Consider the following 16,697-nt stretch of genomic DNA (forward strand, 5'->3'; position numbering starts at 1 on the left):
ACTGCGTACGTGTCTGAATCGCCATGTGGCCTGCAGTTGGCACTGCTTCGACACACGATAGACTTGTCCCTTGGACTTGTCCCATCTAAAGAGGCCCAATATAACCGGTCTGTAACTTAATTATACAACATTTTCTTATATCTTAGATCTCGATTCTTGTGCCTTTTCTCTCATTACTTTTTATTAGCCTTCAACCGGTGCTTAATATAATTCAAAATTTCTTATCTATAGTTTAATTTTTAACGTCATTTTATTCTTTTTTATATGAGAAATTCTATGATGATGTATTGAAGTTTGATAAAAACTTATTGAATGATTTATTATGTTTTATTCTAGAGATTTAGTTGTTACCTTTTTGTATATATTATAAAAGAGAAGTAAAAATAATATATATTTCTATCATCTACCTATAATATCTTTTTTTTGTTTTTTTAACTAATTAAAAATTATATTTTTCATATATTTTATTTCTTCGTTTATATGAAAAAAAGTATTATTTATTTTGTATTAGTTACATGATGAATTCATGTTTGTCTTCAACTAGAACTCATTATAGTTAAAATCATATATTTTATTCAATTTAATTTTAAAATTATGCAAAGAAAAAGCATATTTCATTAATTACCAATAATATGTAACCAAACGACGATGACTACAAATTATCCCTTTGTTTATATTTTATTATAGATATATACATACACCAATATATATATATATATATATATATATATATATATATATATATATAGTATTACTCCACTACAAACCTCCTTATTCTTAAAACTAAAAACCCAGCTGGAGTATCAGTAAATTCTAAAGAGAATATCACTAAATTATCTCACAACCCCACCTTCTCCTCCAACCCAGCCTGCCTCCATCTTCACTTCCGGCAACTTCATGCCGCCACCCCATCCATGTCTGCCGCCCCTTCATGTCCGCCGCCCCTCATGTCTGCCTCCACCGTATCTACAACCAATGAATCCAACCCTCCTCCACCTCCACCTTCTCTTTCTCCTCCTCCACCACCTCCAATTGCGTCACCTCCACCTCCGTCGTCCTCACCTTCATCTCCACAGCCACCTCCACCATCTCCATCACCGCCACAACCACTAGAATCAAATACAAGAACAGATCTGCAGATCTCCCCAATTTCTGGGAGTTTTCACCAAGTTTTGCAACACAAATCACTAAATTCTAGTGATTATATGCCACACTTAGTGATAGGAGTTTCAGCAGGTTTCTTGCAAGCATGAGTAAGATGTTGAAAAGAACCACAGTTATTGCAGAGCTTTCTAGGAGTACTCTTAGCATAACTAGCATCTTTACCCTAATTGATTTTACCATTCTTGTTCTTTGACTTGGTATTCACTGTATTGATAGCACATTAAGAAGTTGTTGTCGGACTACCCTTGACAACATCTTTTGCTTCTACTGTCTTCACAGCAGGTACAAAAGTTACTATCTTAGTTTTCCTCTTGACAATTCCTTTAAAAGAATATGTCTCAGCTTTGTTGACAACATTTTTTGAACGTGTTGTCTGACTGTTTGAAGAGTTAACTGTCACGGGTCTTTTGACAATTTTGTTCTCTACAACAATGCTATTGTCACACTTTTCATCCTCATCATTCAGTTCTTGTTTGATGAGTAAATCTTCCTCATCAAATTTTCAACAACCTTAAACTCAGGGTTTCCAACCTTTTTGAAAATGTTTGGTTTGACAGTATCATCACCTACACGGGCAGATATAGTTTCGTTACCAAGTCTCCTACCATAGTCATAACCAATGCTTATCTTGTTGTTCTTAGTGTTCTTCTCAGAGATGTTCTGGACTACTTGGGAAGAGTTCTTATAAGCCTTAAGCTTGAATTCATTCTCAGCTAATTCATTCCTAAGATACTCCTCAATCTCTTTAGCACAAGCTAAGTCATTTTTAAGTCTATCATTCTCTTGACTTAAAGAATCTATAGAAGTAGTTTTAAGAAGCAAGGAATCATTGTCAGCAATAATTCATTGTTAGCGATCCCTTAGTCTTCGACCTGATTGCTCACTACCAAGACTATTCGACCTCGATCGAGGTTGAGCCAAGGCGGGAGATGTGGTCGATTTTTCTTTCGACTTGACTGACTAAATTAAGATTAGTTCGACCTGATTTTGAGGTCGCACCAGGATACTACACATCTTCAAACTCGACCTCATTCGAGGTCGAAAACCTAAGAGGCCTCGAGCTTAATCCTAGCTTCGACTCGGAGGACAAAATAATCCATAGTTCGACCTCATTTGAGGTCGAATGAGGGTGAAAGCCGAACTCGATCAGACCGTCGAGCTGAAAGTTATAGTGGAGCTTGGTTCAAGCTCGAACTACCTCGACTGGAACTCCAACTCGAGCTCGAGTTGAGCTTCGACCTGGTGGATACAGAGGCCTTTAGTTCGACCTTATTTGAGGTGGAACGGAGCTGGAAGTCCAAAATTTAGAAAAAGCTAAAAAATACATAAAATTCAGCATAATTTTTTAAAAATTATATAGATATCCTGTAAATCCTAAAAAACCACTTAAATTGAGGATAAATGTCAAGAAATTGAAATTAGTTTTTAAATTTATTTTGAAAAATATTTAAAGGCTCAGAAAATTCTAGAAAATTGGAACTAAATCATGAAAATTTCAATAAAATAAAATTTAGCGTAAAAATTATAAAAATGCTTGAGAGCACTATAATATTGACAAATTCGATAAAAATACTTGTTTTACAACTTAAAAGACTCAAAAAGTCATAAAAAAGACTCGAAAAATCGTATAAAAGACTCTAAAACTTTTGAAAAGTTTCTACAAATTTTATCCAAAGTTGGGGGCAAATGATAGAGGTAAAAAATAATTTCTAATTATTATTAGATTATTAAAAGACCAAAAAAGGAAAGCACGGTTAATTAGGCCCTGAAATATATATGATATATTAATTAATTACGTAATTAATTAAAATATGCTGAGTAAAGATCATTGGACATCCACGTTTGAGGTACCTGGGATCACCAGCCCAGTCAAAACCATATCCGCAATCTCGATCCAACTAGGTGCCCCTTGGAAGATCTAGAACTTCATAGTTCTATATGGATTCTAGTTGTTTAGAGATGACTATCTAGAGTAAATAGTAATAATCAACTACTTAAGATAATACTCAAAGATCAATTCTATCCTGTGTCAAATACAAACACCTTTACTACTCCAAACTAGAAATATGTTTTGACTTGAGTCTTTACCTAACTGAAGATAAGTTGGCATCTTGATTGTCGAGAACGGTCATCATGAAGCTCACCTCCAATTTTTTATCTGTAACACCCACCCATCCACCCACCATACATATATATACACGTTTCTATAAATAATTATATATAAATATAAATATGTAATATATTTGTCATAAAACATATACAAAAATATATTTTTTAAAAATATTTTAATCAAATATTAAATATACGCGAACACTTAAAATATACGATATAATATATATGCAATTTTTTTAGTGACTTATTTACATTCAAATATGAATTGAAATTACGTACACAAATTTTTTAATAGATTGATTTCATTTCAAATACATAAAAACACGAAACAAATATAGTTTAACCTTTAGATACATAATAATATTGACAGGTTTAATTTGACCAAATAAAATCGTAAAAGACTTAAAATGTTTTTAATAAATTCTTTTAAAAAAATATTTAAGAAGTTAATTATCTAATTAGGCACTCACTTCACACCAACCAATATATCATCCGGAGCCCTCTCGAATTTTCGGTCTCATTTGAAACACTGTTTCAGAAATTGTATCAGTCTTAAAAATAAAACGTTAAATTCGAAAACAAATCGACAATTTAAGAAGTGTTACTCATAGGGTTTTAACAAAGTAGGTTATAGAGATTATGTAGGTACAATTAATTGAATTTCTACGTCCAAAAAATGGGTAAAATTGATGATGGAAAGGATGAGTTATGAACAACCCTAACAATCCATATATAGCCATTTTTTGGACGCAGCAATTCAATTAATCGTACCTACACAATCTTTATAGTCTACTGTGTTAAATTCCCATGAGTAACGCTTATCAAACTGTCGATTTGTTGTTGAATTTAACTTTTTACTTTCAAGACTGATACGATTTCTGAAAATAGTGTTTCAAATGAGACCGAAAATTCGAGAGCGTTGCGGATGTATATTGGTGTAAAGTGGGTGCCCAATCAGATAATTAACCCAATTATTAGGTAACTGTTTAGAAATTTATATAAAATAAAAAATTATATACTCCCTCTGTCCCACAATACATGTCCCTTTGACTTTTTGCACGTAATTTGATGTGCAAATAAAACATACTTCTATACATTATTTTTCAAATTTTTTTTTTCTGAATAAAAGTATAACATCCATATTTTTATTCAGAAAAAGAAAATTTGAAAAATAATATATAGACATATGTTTTATTTGCACCTCAAATTACGTGAAAAAAGTCAAAGGGACATGTATTGTGGGACGGAGGGAGTAGTATCTTGGACCCTAATTAAATAGTGAATATATCAAGATGAAAATAAAAGAACAAAAAAAGGCAGCACATACAGCTTCTTGTTGCAAACCACACGGTAAAGAATGGCCGCTGCGTCGCCGTCACGGCCGGAAATCATATCTCTATTCCGGTCACTCCTTCGAACATCCCGTCAATTCTCGGATTACAACATCAGAGAGTACAGCAAGCGTCGCACAATCGACGGATTTCGTTTGAATAAACAACTGACTGACCCTTCTGCCGTCGCCGCCGCCTTCGCCGACGGCAAATCGCAGCTGGAGCTTGCGAAGAGACAGGTTCTTGTTTACTCGCTCTACGCACCCAAGGTTAAAAGCATCATGGAACTCAATCACTAGAATACTCACTCAACTGATTATTAAGCTTTTTTTTTTTAATTTTGTATTTGTAATGCATCGTTATTGATTCGAATAAAAGAAATTGACCAATTTGGCAGTTGGGTATTTATAATATGTGATGAAGTTGTGAACTTTGATAATTTTTGGTTTTGTTAGTTGATGGATGTGCCCTTTTAATATATCTGGACTAAATGAATCTTATGCTTCAGAGTCTCGAGAAATATTTATCTTTAATTTGATTTTGGAACATTGATTGTGAGAATTTGATTTGACAGACCAATTAAACTTGGTGCAATGCTTACTTAGTATTTTGAGTTAAATCGGGAATGTTGGAGTTAAAATATGGGAGTCTTTCTTATGACATTTTGTGCTTGGAGAATTTTTCTGTGCAAACCAAGAACTGTGAATTTATGAACTTAGTTAGGGTGTGGTATAGACTACAGAATGGTGTAGGGTAGTATTGAATGGTGCACCTGCTATCAGAAACAGATATAAAAGAATTTTTGAACTTATATAATAGTTTTGTTCTTGGACTGTTTTTTATGAATCTATCTTAAATTTCAGTATTATTTTAATGATGATTTACAAATATCAGTTTCTGTTCTCATGATGAGAAATTATTGCCTACCTTCAAAGTTCAAAGCTGCTAATTTAAGATTTTGAGCTAAAAGTTCTGTCCTTAGTATTCAATATCTTGTTAGATTCACAAATTATTAAGATAGCCTTTTCTGGAGTAGGTTCTTTAGTTCAGTTAGTTTGTAATACAACTAATTTTCCTTTGTGTTTTGTATTAATATTTAAATAGCTTAGCACTCTTTAATGTTTACTTTGCTTCCTATAATCCTATTTGTGCAGTCAATTGTGTGTAGAAGTGTAGAACATGTAGATATATATAAAATTACTAATTTTATACTTTGTCGACTAGTGTCGACTAGTCTACGACTAGTCACGACTCGACTTGCCGGACACTCCGGTCGACTCGACTCGACTTACCGACGTAACAACCATGCTGCTGAGAACTTATCCTTATAGTTGTATCTGAAATCTATGGTAAATTTGCTTTGCTCCAGTGACTTTCAAGTTTAATCAACTTGAACCTTATCGTGAAGATGAAAGATTTTAGCATTGACATATATGATATATATTATGCAGTAGAATGTCATTTGTAACAGATAATTTCTTGAAGTAATCCTATAGTTGGGTAAGGGGATCTCTAATAGAAGTTGCCAACCATGGGCATACCACTGCAACCTTTAAGCAATTTAATGTGTTTTAACTAGTTTGAGGAGTTGCCAACTTTTGACAACTTTGGTTAGCAACCTCAAAGCAATCATACAACTCCAAAAGGCTAGCAACCAAAGGTGTCATGCCACATAAGCACTGACAACCCTTATCCCCTGTTGTAGATGCTGAAATATATCGATGCCAAACAATTGATTTATATCAACTAACCTTCAATCCTTTTCGAAGGGTTTTTACATTCTCAACTTGTGCTTTGCTTGCAATTACTTATACTGTAAATCATACATCTCTGCAGCACTAATTTGTTGGAATATGTAATAATGAAAGCAACTAAATTACTGTCAAATGAATGAATATGTATAGGATAGACATACATTCATGTACTTAAACCTGCAGTTTAAGGGCTTGGCAAATCACATTTTTGCTGCAAGTGAGAGATGAATTCTTTTAATAATATTAGTCTCTCAAAATAAGTGTGTTCAGACTCCTTAGGTCTGCTACAGGTTTTAGCCATTCAATGAAAGAGCTAAAGGGGGTTGTAGTGAACTCTACTGGAGAGGCTTACAATGGCGCAAGAAAGAAACAGCATCTTTCTTGTGCTTGAGAATATCAAAGTAATATAGCTCGTTTCTAAAATATTTGTGGGATGCTGAGACTTTTACATGGATCATGTGATAGGATTCAATTTTATATTTCTGCAGGGTTCATGAAATTAGCAAAAAGAAAAAGGTACCTGATATTCTTCAAGATAATTTTGTTCATACTGGATTTCTTTCCTGACCTAGTGGCCAGTTTCTTGACTTTTACAAGAATATTGAAAGAAAGAAACAACTACTAGTGAGACATGAGCTAAGAAGCTTAATTTTAAACATCTTCCCTACAGTTGAACATCTTGGGAGGCTCCCATTTCAGGAGCGTGCTTAATCCTTTGAAATTGCTTCCAGAGAGAAAGAAGGATGGATCGAAATTGCTTCCAGAGAGAAAGAAGGATGGATCGAAGAGTTATTGGAATAAGACATACATGAAGCTCACCCTGTGATATTACAAGATATCAGATCAATTATGAAGGGGGTTCGGTCCAGTAGGCACCATTCTTGTGTCGGTATCAAATCTTGGATCAATCTCATCAAGCTGCAAAGATGAGGTAGGATCATTCCTTGTGTCCCATGATGGTTTTCCTCCATAAACATGGCCAGTCATCGATCTAGAGAAGCGTGTGTGTTGGTATGGGTTACCATTTTGTGTCGGCTTAGACATTTCCATGTGTAAAGTTTTTACAAGAAAAATGAAAATGAGTGCCGCAAGAATCCAAGAAGCTGAAGTTTTCTGCATGCTGTGTTCAACTCTATGGCGAGAGAAGTTCTCAATTATGGGGGGTTGCAAAATGCAAAGACTGTGCATGAGAAAAGAATACTTGCACCCCATGAGAAAGGACTAAACAACATAAATGCTAAGTTAGGCTTCTGCTTTGGTACTAAAAGGAGAAAATATGAGTTTTGGAATAAGGTGTATTAGTAGTGAAATTTATGGTCCATTGTTTTTGGGCAGGCTTTTAGAGATTTCAGTGTGATAAAAGGTCCTTGAGACATTAATGGCATCCCTGTGCTGTTGCCTTAAATGAAGGTTGGCATGGGTCTTGCTGGAATTCTTTGCCTTGCCACTTGAGAGGCCTAAGGTTGTGGAAAATGTATTTCCCTCCATTCCCCAAAGAATCTCACTTCTAGCATACACAATCATAGACTTGGAGGTGTACCAGTTCTGATTTAGGAACATGGTCGAGTTTGTAAACATGTCAATTTTGTGTCCAACGACAGTGAAATTAGAAGTAACAATTTTATAGCAAAAGAGCAATATTTAAGTCAAGTTATAGTGGTAAAAAAAATTGCATTTTATCAGATTCCTATGAGGCCATTTAACTGTCATCTATAAGCAAGTTTGGGAGTCTCATTGGCCTTAGAGGCGCCTGCAACAGCACGTAATTCTGGCAACAGCACTGAATTAGTGATAAAGTAAAAGGTACAAAATTTAAAAAAGTGAATCAATACAATGCAGAAAGGGTTTAATCACTAAACAGAACTGATCAATGTCATCAATGGTTTGTACTGGGACTTCCATCAAGGCCTAGACTGGTCTATTTCCCTAACAACTTGCGAGCACGCTGGTTAGCACCTTTCACTCGGAAGTTAAGCTCTTCCACATCATCCTCAACAGGCTTTAGAAGTTTATTATGCCTGAAGAAACAACCCCAAATAGTTTTAGATAATAAAGTAATTAAATGATTGGTTGCATTAATATAGAGTGCGGGAGAGATTAAGAGTCAGAATCTTTAAACGCAAAAGCAATTGGTTGTAGAGAAAAACATTTCTAACCTTTCAATTTCAGATCCCATGTCTTCGGCCATATGTTTGAGTTCCCCCAACAAGTTGCTTAAATCTGAGAGAGAGTCGTCCTGCTTTGTCTTCTCTACCTATTAGGGTTAAGGAAATTAATACTTGATAAATAATCAGCTTAAACTTGCAATTACTAGGCAGTCACATAGAGTGATATTGAAGTGAATACTATGATCGATCATGTTAAGAACTATACTGAACCATTTGAAAAGGAAAAGATAAATAAAAATTTAACCAAAATTAAGGCTGGAAAACCAAATTAATAAGCTTCAGAATGTAATCAGTATAAACTTTCAAACTTGATGCCTTAAGTTGAAACTGGACTTGCTAAAGGAACAAACCAATTTCTTACAAGTCCACTTATCGTGCTTCACGTCAATGAATGCCAAGTCAGTCAAAATAATATTATATACACATACCTCGACCTTTTGCATTGCATTTGTTGGTTCAGGATGTGGTGCCCGTCCATTTGATTGTCCCTTGGGTGCAGAAGACAATCCTAATTTCTCCCGCTGCTCTAAGTGATTACCCTTTCTTAGCACTGGATCATCTGCAAAAATAAAAGGCCCCCAAAGTTTCAGAACAATTTTACTTTAAACTTTTTTCAAGAGGGAGGGGTTCTGGGCTGGGTTGGAATAGAGAAAGTGAAAAGGCAGCTGACTAATTCGCAAATTTAACCTCTAAATGTAACAGGGCCCACAATATGCCTATTCTTCTTCGGTTTCCAAGTTTTAGAAAAGATGCCTCCAAGACTTCCCAAAAGCTTCTCCCCCTAAATTCACACAGAAAAAAAACGTTAGGTTGACATCTCAATGACATATTCTGATATAAAGGCATCACAATTAACGTAGGCCACTAAAGTATAGACCAATGTAAATTATCTCAACTATTCTAAGCCAAAAATTTTGTATAGAGCTAGTACCAAAGTACTAATTTCCCAATTGTTCAGGGAAACTAGGAACCCAGAAAAGAATCATTGCCTCACATTACAGAATGAAGGAAGAATCATCAACGTCTGTAACTAGAGCAGATTGATGTAACAGTCTAATGGATTGAAATCATAGAAGTAACGAGACATACCCTACTCAGATCTTGGTCGATGTCAGCAGCAGTTGCATGGGTTCTTGTAATTTGGTCACCCTGCTGATGCAAGGTGACTAAAGTTTTAGTAGCATCCTCTCGTATGTCCTCTGCAATCTTTAGGCAGTTGTTGACTGTTTTTGTAGTTTCTTCAGCCTTGTATACAGAATAGTCTTCTAATTCTTGTACACTCTGATTCTCAAATCCTCCATCATCACGAAAATCATTCTTGTATTTGCTTTTAGCTGAATAAAGAGAGTACGAAGATGAGGGGGTTCCTTTGACCTCATTGAGATCAAAAAGGTCAGCACGACTATCAGAGTTCGCTCGAGCTGGGTCTGATGAAGCCCTTGCGGGCTTCACCCTCTGCTTATCTAACTCACTGTCATTATCAAAAGGATTGGTGCTGTGCTTTTTAGGCAATCCAGTGTCAACTGAGGCCTGTTTAGAGATTTTGTTTAAAGGAGATTTCCTATGACTAAACATATTTGAAAAGGAATATTGCTTTGTGTACAGATACTGCTCGGGTATAAAAAATCAATTGTTCAGTTACAGAACCAAGTGCCTGGAATTGAAAAAGGAAAACAACAATTTAATACAATATACTGGTAAAGAACACAACTCATCTAGTTTGTAAAACTGAATCAGAATCATAAACCAGGAACTCGTTAGCAAAAACAAACAAAATGAGGGAATAACATTTAATAACCGCGTAACTCGCTTAAAATCTTAATCCAAGGGGTACAACCATAAAACTAAAAGATATAACATCAACAGTCGTAATTAACAAAGTAGAACCAGGAACATTTTAAGATATCATAAGATTGACCCCGGATTCTTCATAACCTTGAACCAATAAAACCAAACCTCACATTATTACTTCTTCATTACGCTTACTTCCGGCACGTACTTATTCCAATTAATAGTGGTTTTGGTATGCTAGTGTCTGATCATGAATTTGGATTTCGAAAGTTGGTTACCAAACATATCTGATACAATTCAAGTTTCTGGTAGGAATTTTGTGCTCAGATGGTGGACTTGTTTACATACCTTCTATAAGTATTAGTACTTTCTTGGTTTCTTGTCTAACAAAATGCCTTGTGATTCACAACTAATAATTTCCTAACTCCATTCACAACACTTTCATATCAGCATCATCTTGTCTTATATAATCATGTTAATCAATATGCAATCAATCAATCAAACAAAACCCCTAAATCCAAAACAAAAGTAAACCCATGATAGACAACATTAAAGAACACAACTTTTCAACAAAATCTCCAACACATCCACTTCAAGAACTCAATCATACCAACAAAATCATCAACAATTCGAAACAAAAAGTCAAACCCAGACCCAAAATGAAGAAAATCTAACATGGGTACCTGAAATTTCAGCAAAAGATTAATACTTGTGTAGAAACAACTTCAAGAATCCACTGTTACAGCTACAGAATCAATAAAAACTAAAATAAAAAAGAAGCCCATTTGGTGCAGGGTATATATACATGTTTGTATGTGTATAAATCTTCGAAAGAAAAGTCTTGTTGGCGGAAAGTGGTGAGAAATTCCTAAATGGACTTATGTTAATGAGATGTTTTAATCATGGTTTAGCAGCAGTTAACTATGGAAGATATATATTATAATATTTCCTCATTCAAACATGTACATATTTCCTGGTAAAATAAATGTACATATTTGGAATTATTCAACTATCTGAAAATTAAGTGTAAATTATCACCAATATTTATTTAATCAATTAAATAATTTATTATTTTCTAATAATATATGTGATTATTACGATCTTGTAAACAATAATTTATATGACGTGCATTTTAATATTACAATTTATTATCTAATTAATATTAAAAAATTATATAGAGGAAGAAAGTGGCGCGTGAAAGTTGACGTTGAACTCGTCCTCCTGTTGCGAGTTATTAGCACACGAAAGGAGACCTTTTCTGCTGACCAGGATATTACTAGGAGGGTAGTTAAAGTCTCTTCCATTTTGTCTAAGGATAACCCTTTTTTTTTTAAGATGTTTGATTTATTAAAGAAATTTTGATTAATTTTTAAAAAGCTATTTTATCAATTGAATGAATTTTAATTAAATTTAACTAAAAGTTTTGAATTTATTAAATGATTTTGATAGATCAATTTCTGATTTATAAATCATGATAATAACTCGTATTAAGTTGATGTTAATATTAGTTTTGAGTTATGTTTTTTTGACAAAAAAATGATTTTATTAAGATGAAAACTTAACAAGACAAATATTGAAACCTAGCCGGGATAAATCCCCAAACTGTCCACTATAATCTGAAATAAAAAACGAGCTGAATAAATAGTCATTTTGTTTTCACGTCGCTTAAAACACAAAATATTCATATTTTTTAATATAAAAGGTATTACAATGATATCCCGAATAATTTAACCTATATTGGTTATGAAACTAGTAGCATCACAATTGACCTTCCTATAACTGATATTGGAGCATCAAATATACTCAAAATATGAACAATTTTTTGTTGAGAAAGTTGAGCTCTTGCGATATCCATCATCGTCGCCAGTCTTATAAATCTCCCAAAATATCATATAAATCCTTTTCAGAATAATAACAAAAATCCTTTTCAGAATAATAACAAAAACATGTCCCAAAACACACAAATATAATACTCCCTCCGTTCCGTTTTAATTGTCACATTTCTATTTTTGTTGGTCAAATTGACTAATTTTTTACCAAAGATTATAAGTCACTCTTTCATTATTTTAAAAAACTGAAAATTAAATCTTAAAGTAGATTAAAAGTTATTTCCGGTGACATATTTTTTTTATTTTTTCAATTGATAAAAAATTAATAAATTTTAGTCAAATTTTGGTCAAATTGACCGGCACAAAACCAAAGGTGACAATTGAAAAGGGACGGGGGAGTAAAAAATAACGCACTGAAATTCCATGGACACAACTAACAGGAGATGAAAGAGCAAAGCGGGTTTAATTTATAAGGAAGATGAAAATCTGAAAAGCGGATAACAACACTAATTACGAGAGTCGACCCTCGAAATAAGAGTGGATCAAAAATTAGATTTGGATCTTGTTTAGGAATTAGCAGTTAACTTTTAGCGATTCAATTATATATTTTGACTAATTGATTGAAATAGATGTTTTAACCAGCGAATTATATTAGCAGTTTCTTATAAAACTGCTTGATAAAGAGCTGTTTAATTAGTTTCCTATGACACATATCAAAACCTCTAATTCAAATAACTCGTCAAAGTAGCTTTTTTGAGCTCAAAATCTCTTTTTCAATCCGTAACTATTAAACACTAATATGAACAGATTGAAATGAATAAACCTCTAAAACACCACAAATCTTTAATTTTAGCTCAAATCTCCTAATTCCAAACGTAGATAAGTTAATTACGCCTTTTTAATCTTGTGAATGCTAACCTGGCCTATGCTTCCAGAAGTTTATAATGGTCTACCTCTTTCACGTCACTCGGTTAAAATTTGAAAATGGGTTCCACATTTGGGCTTCACTCACGCGGGGCTAATTACGTAAGGACAGCAACTAGCTACGCACCGGGCTTTTTGAACGACTTTCGACGATAATATATTTTCTAGGGCTGTTTAACGAACCGAGCTGTTCGCGAACAAGCTCGAGCTCGGCTCGTTAAGAGCTCGTTCGGCTCGGCTCGTTAAGTTAACGAGCTCGAGCTCGAACACAAAAAACTGTTCGTTAAGTAAACGAGCTCGAGCCGAGCTTTTAGTATGTTCGGCTCGAGCTCGGCTCGAGCTCGACTCGAGCTCGCTCGGCTCGAGCTCGGCTCGTTAAAGCTCGAAAAAATGTAATATTTTTGGGGTTTTTTTTATAATTTATATATGTTATTGAATTCAGAATTCAACATATAATTTATATATATATATATATATATATATATATATATATATATATATATATTTTAGTGTTTGTAACCAAAATTTCGGAAAATAATAATTTTATATGGTTTGCTATTTTAACAGTCAAGTAGAAGGTTAACTAGTACCGCTAACTAGTGTTTAATCCTAATTTAGTGTTTCAATATTTTAAAAAATATTTTTTACTAATCCAACCGTATGGATGTTAACATATATACATTTTAGTGATATAAACAAAGTTTCAAAAAAATTAAAATTATTTGGTTAGCTATTTTAAGAGTCAACTAGCGGTTTGTCTTTATTTTTTTTCTGGCTCGGCTCGACTCGACTCGACTCGGCTCGGCTTGTATTTGTTCGCGAACAAGCTCGTGTTCGGCTCGTTAGTTAACGAGCCGAGCTTGAACACAATTTTTTGTTCGATAAAAAAGCTCGGCTCGGCTCGACTCGTCAGAAAAAAAATTAAAGCTCGGCTCGGTTCGGTCAAAACTCGGCTCGGCTCGGTTCGTGAACAGCCCTAATATTTTCCATTTACGGCGGCTAATATTTGATTTAGTTGTGTTATAAATTTATTTATGTCAGAATATAAGAGCATCTTCAATGATATTGGTTATACGTTGGTAATCGTTAGCTAAATTGAAACTGCAAAACATTATATAAAATTTGTTGAACTGACATTGTATTCAATGGTATTGGCTATATTACTTGGCTATAATTTAAAAATAATATGTTATTAATATTTAGATTGTTAAAGCATCTCCAATAGCGTTGGGTATAATTGTTGCTAAATTGGACCAGTCGAACTTGTGACCAAGAGGATACAAGTCCTCTTTTTAACCAGCTGAACCAACCCTTGCGGGCATGTTATAAATATTTAGATTGTTATAAATAGAATATATCAGTTTAATATGATAATAAATAATTTGTAACTAGCGGGAAGGAGGAAAATAAACCGCGGGCAATGACGTGGAATTCAGTACAGATCTGTAGTGGTTCGACGAATATAGTCATCCATAGGAGGATGACTATAATTATAGATAAGGGCTTGCTATGGTTGGGGTGCTGTTTTTTGTGGGCATTGGCTATAATTTTTAATTTTGGTAAGCCAACTAGATTTTTAGCTAAGGGTTTCTCATGGTCGGAGATGCTCTTATAAATACAATATATCAGTTTAACATGGTAATAAATGATTTGTAATCTTCCTACAGATTTTTTGCATGCCTATAGAGGTTCGACAAATTTAGTCATTCATCGAAGGTTGGCTAAAATTTTAGACAAGTGACCAGTGTGGTTGGAGTGCGATTTTTTAAAAAAATTAGCAATATTTTTTATTTTTTGAATGCCAACTCAATCTGTAGCTAAGGAGTTTTCATGGTTGGAGATGCTCGTGATTGTTAAAGAAGTTACACAAATTACACATATTTCGAGAATATTTAAGTATTAAGTTCGGCACGTAATAAAAAAAAATTAGTGACTACATTTATTATGATTTTACTCAATACTTAGTTCACAGAAACCTCTTTATAAATAGAGGAGTTGTATTAAATAGCAAAATAACTATTCAATTGAACAATATGTTTTATCTGTCATTTTTTCTATATCTTTTACTCTTGTACATACATTATATATCAATCGATAGTTGAAGAGTTACAAACCGTTATTGCACAAGACTTTGTCAAACTTTGATAAATCAAAGACAGACTCCACAAACTGAACTGAGATAAGCCAAACAAGATACATAACAAATAGGTACAATCAAAACCAATTCTGAAAAATTGAGTAGGGTGTACTCAATTGGAGTTTTAAAGCATTTTTTTTCCATTCATGAAATCTAAGGGTATTCAACTCGGATTTTAATGAATATGACAGAATCTTGAGGTACTCAATTGAGATTTTAAATTATGATACAAAAGCTATAATATTTCTTGGTATCACATTTACGAGAACCTTAAATATAAAACTTAATCATTAATATTTCACTTGTTGGCTTGTCCTTTGTAATAATCTTAATTTTGATCATCAGTAACTTTTCTCTTTGCCATCTACTTATCATCAGAAACTTTTCTCTTTGCCATCTACTTAGTACGACCGGATTAATCTAAGGTTGTAAGATTTCAAATATGCTGCTAAACATAATTCTGAAATATAGTGTGATAATTAACAATAATATCAAAATTAAGATTATTACAAAGGACGAGCCAACAAGTGAAACATTAATGATTAAGTTTTATATTTAAGGTTCTCGTAAATCTGATACTAAAAAATATTATAGCTTTTATATATTGTTAGGAATCCGAGCCGAATAATTAATACATATGCATACACAAAATAATTCATTTAGTTTCTTGTTGAACTATACTCCATAATTTAAGTAAATTAGATCATCTGATTGACATAAACAATCTTTTTATAAACTGGTCATTGAAAGAGTTTTAGTGATATCAATGGAAGACTTTTGATAGTGGAGTAGAAATACACCGAGGCTATAAAGAAGAATTGTTATATGTGTTGGTGTTGATTCATTATTTAACCTAAGATATCTTGAAATATATATTATGTTTGATATATTGATCGTTATTTTGATGAATACATATCCCCTAAATCAGTTGGAGAAAATGTTTTGTACAAATTATGTGATATCTTTGAATGCATCAATTTTAAATTCCATTGATCCACGTATTAATAATATGGATTGGAACTTCAAAGAAGTATTCATAAGGAAAAAATTGGTAATCAAATGCCGAATTCTTTTAGTGATTCTAGACATATTATAAAATCACACATACATGTCGCTAATGCTCTAGCAAGAGTTGAAATCTTAATTTATAACAGCAAGGGTAAAAGGGTAATGGAGGGCGTATCAAGACAAAAGGTGCGATGACTAATTCCCTAACGAGGACGTTTGTGTATTTTAGTTGTTTGTACTTCTGAACTTGTTATTGTAATAATATTTTGAATTAGTTATAAGTGTATATTCGACGCAAGATTTATGATGACAAGTTATATAATATGGGACAGGTATATTAAAGTGATGTGGTAGCCTAGATCCGAAAGTACGAATTTGGGAGAGTCACAATAAATTTGCTTATGATATCATCCAAAATAATCGCATCATAAATAAAAAAAAACTGCTTTAAAGTTCTCTATCATGAATAATTTTTATGG

General features: G+C 33.3%; 3 protein-coding genes across 3 annotated transcripts; 1 reads left to right on the forward strand and 2 right to left on the reverse strand.

Moving 5' to 3' along the window:
• Window positions 1–895: 895 nt before the first annotated feature.
• LOC108221219 (uncharacterized) lies at window positions 896–3,043 on the reverse strand. The gene is made up of 4 exons (XM_064093783.1): window positions 3,016–3,043; window positions 1,696–1,961; window positions 1,408–1,654; window positions 896–1,152 (listed from the first exon to the last, which is right to left on the reverse strand). Exons 1-4 carry the CDS (start codon window positions 3,041–3,043, stop codon window positions 896–898), a joined length of 798 nt encoding a protein of 265 aa, XP_063949853.1.
• A 1,525-nt stretch (window positions 3,044–4,568) lies between these two features.
• On the forward strand, window positions 4,569–5,046 carry LOC108223560 (uncharacterized). The gene has a single exon (XM_017397885.2). It carries the CDS (start codon window positions 4,634–4,636, stop codon window positions 4,904–4,906), a length of 273 nt encoding a protein of 90 aa, XP_017253374.1. The 5' UTR covers window positions 4,569–4,633; the 3' UTR covers window positions 4,907–5,046.
• A 3,081-nt stretch (window positions 5,047–8,127) lies between these two features.
• On the reverse strand, window positions 8,128–11,208 carry LOC108223559 (SNAP25 homologous protein SNAP32). Its single transcript, XM_017397883.2, has 6 exons — window positions 11,004–11,208; window positions 9,619–10,183; window positions 9,217–9,310; window positions 8,958–9,088; window positions 8,518–8,615; window positions 8,128–8,379 (listed from the first exon to the last, which is right to left on the reverse strand). Exons 2-6 carry the CDS (start codon window positions 10,102–10,104, stop codon window positions 8,280–8,282), a joined length of 909 nt encoding a protein of 302 aa, XP_017253372.1. The 5' UTR covers window positions 10,105–10,183; window positions 11,004–11,208; the 3' UTR covers window positions 8,128–8,279.
• Window positions 11,209–16,697: the final 5,489 nt, after the last annotated feature.

This window comes from Daucus carota, chromosome 5 (assembly GCF_001625215.2).
Source record: "Daucus carota subsp. sativus chromosome 5, DH1 v3.0, whole genome shotgun sequence".
NCBI lineage: Eukaryota > Viridiplantae > Streptophyta > Magnoliopsida > Apiales > Apiaceae > Daucus > Daucus carota.

Bases quoted from the DNA above. Each gene is read 5' to 3' on its own strand.
- LOC108221219 (XM_064093783.1), bottom strand. From the start codon at position 3,043: ATGGTTTTGACTGGGCTGGTGATCCCAG. The intron at 1,962-3,015 runs GTACCTCAAACG...CTACTTCTATAG, and splicing joins GACTGGGCTGGTGATCCCAG to ATTCTTTAAGTCAAGAGAAT. The intron at 1,153-1,407 runs GTAGTCCGACAA...GAAAACTCCCAG, and splicing joins AGCAAAAGATGTTGTCAAGG to AAATTGGGGAGATCTGCAGA.
- LOC108223560 (XM_017397885.2), top strand. From the start codon at position 4,634: ATGGCCGCTGCGTCGCCGTCACGGCCGGAAATCATATCTCTATTCCGG.
- LOC108223559 (XM_017397883.2), bottom strand. From the start codon at position 10,104: ATGTTTAGTCATAGGAAATCTCCTTTAAACAAAATCTCTAAACAGGCC. The intron at 8,616-8,957 runs GTATGTGTATAT...TAACCCTAATAG, and splicing joins ATGCAATGCAAAAGGTCGAG to GTAGAGAAGACAAAGCAGGA. The intron at 8,380-8,517 runs GTTAGAAATGTT...TTGTTTCTTCAG, and splicing joins ATGGGATCTGAAATTGAAAG to GCATAATAAACTTCTAAAGC.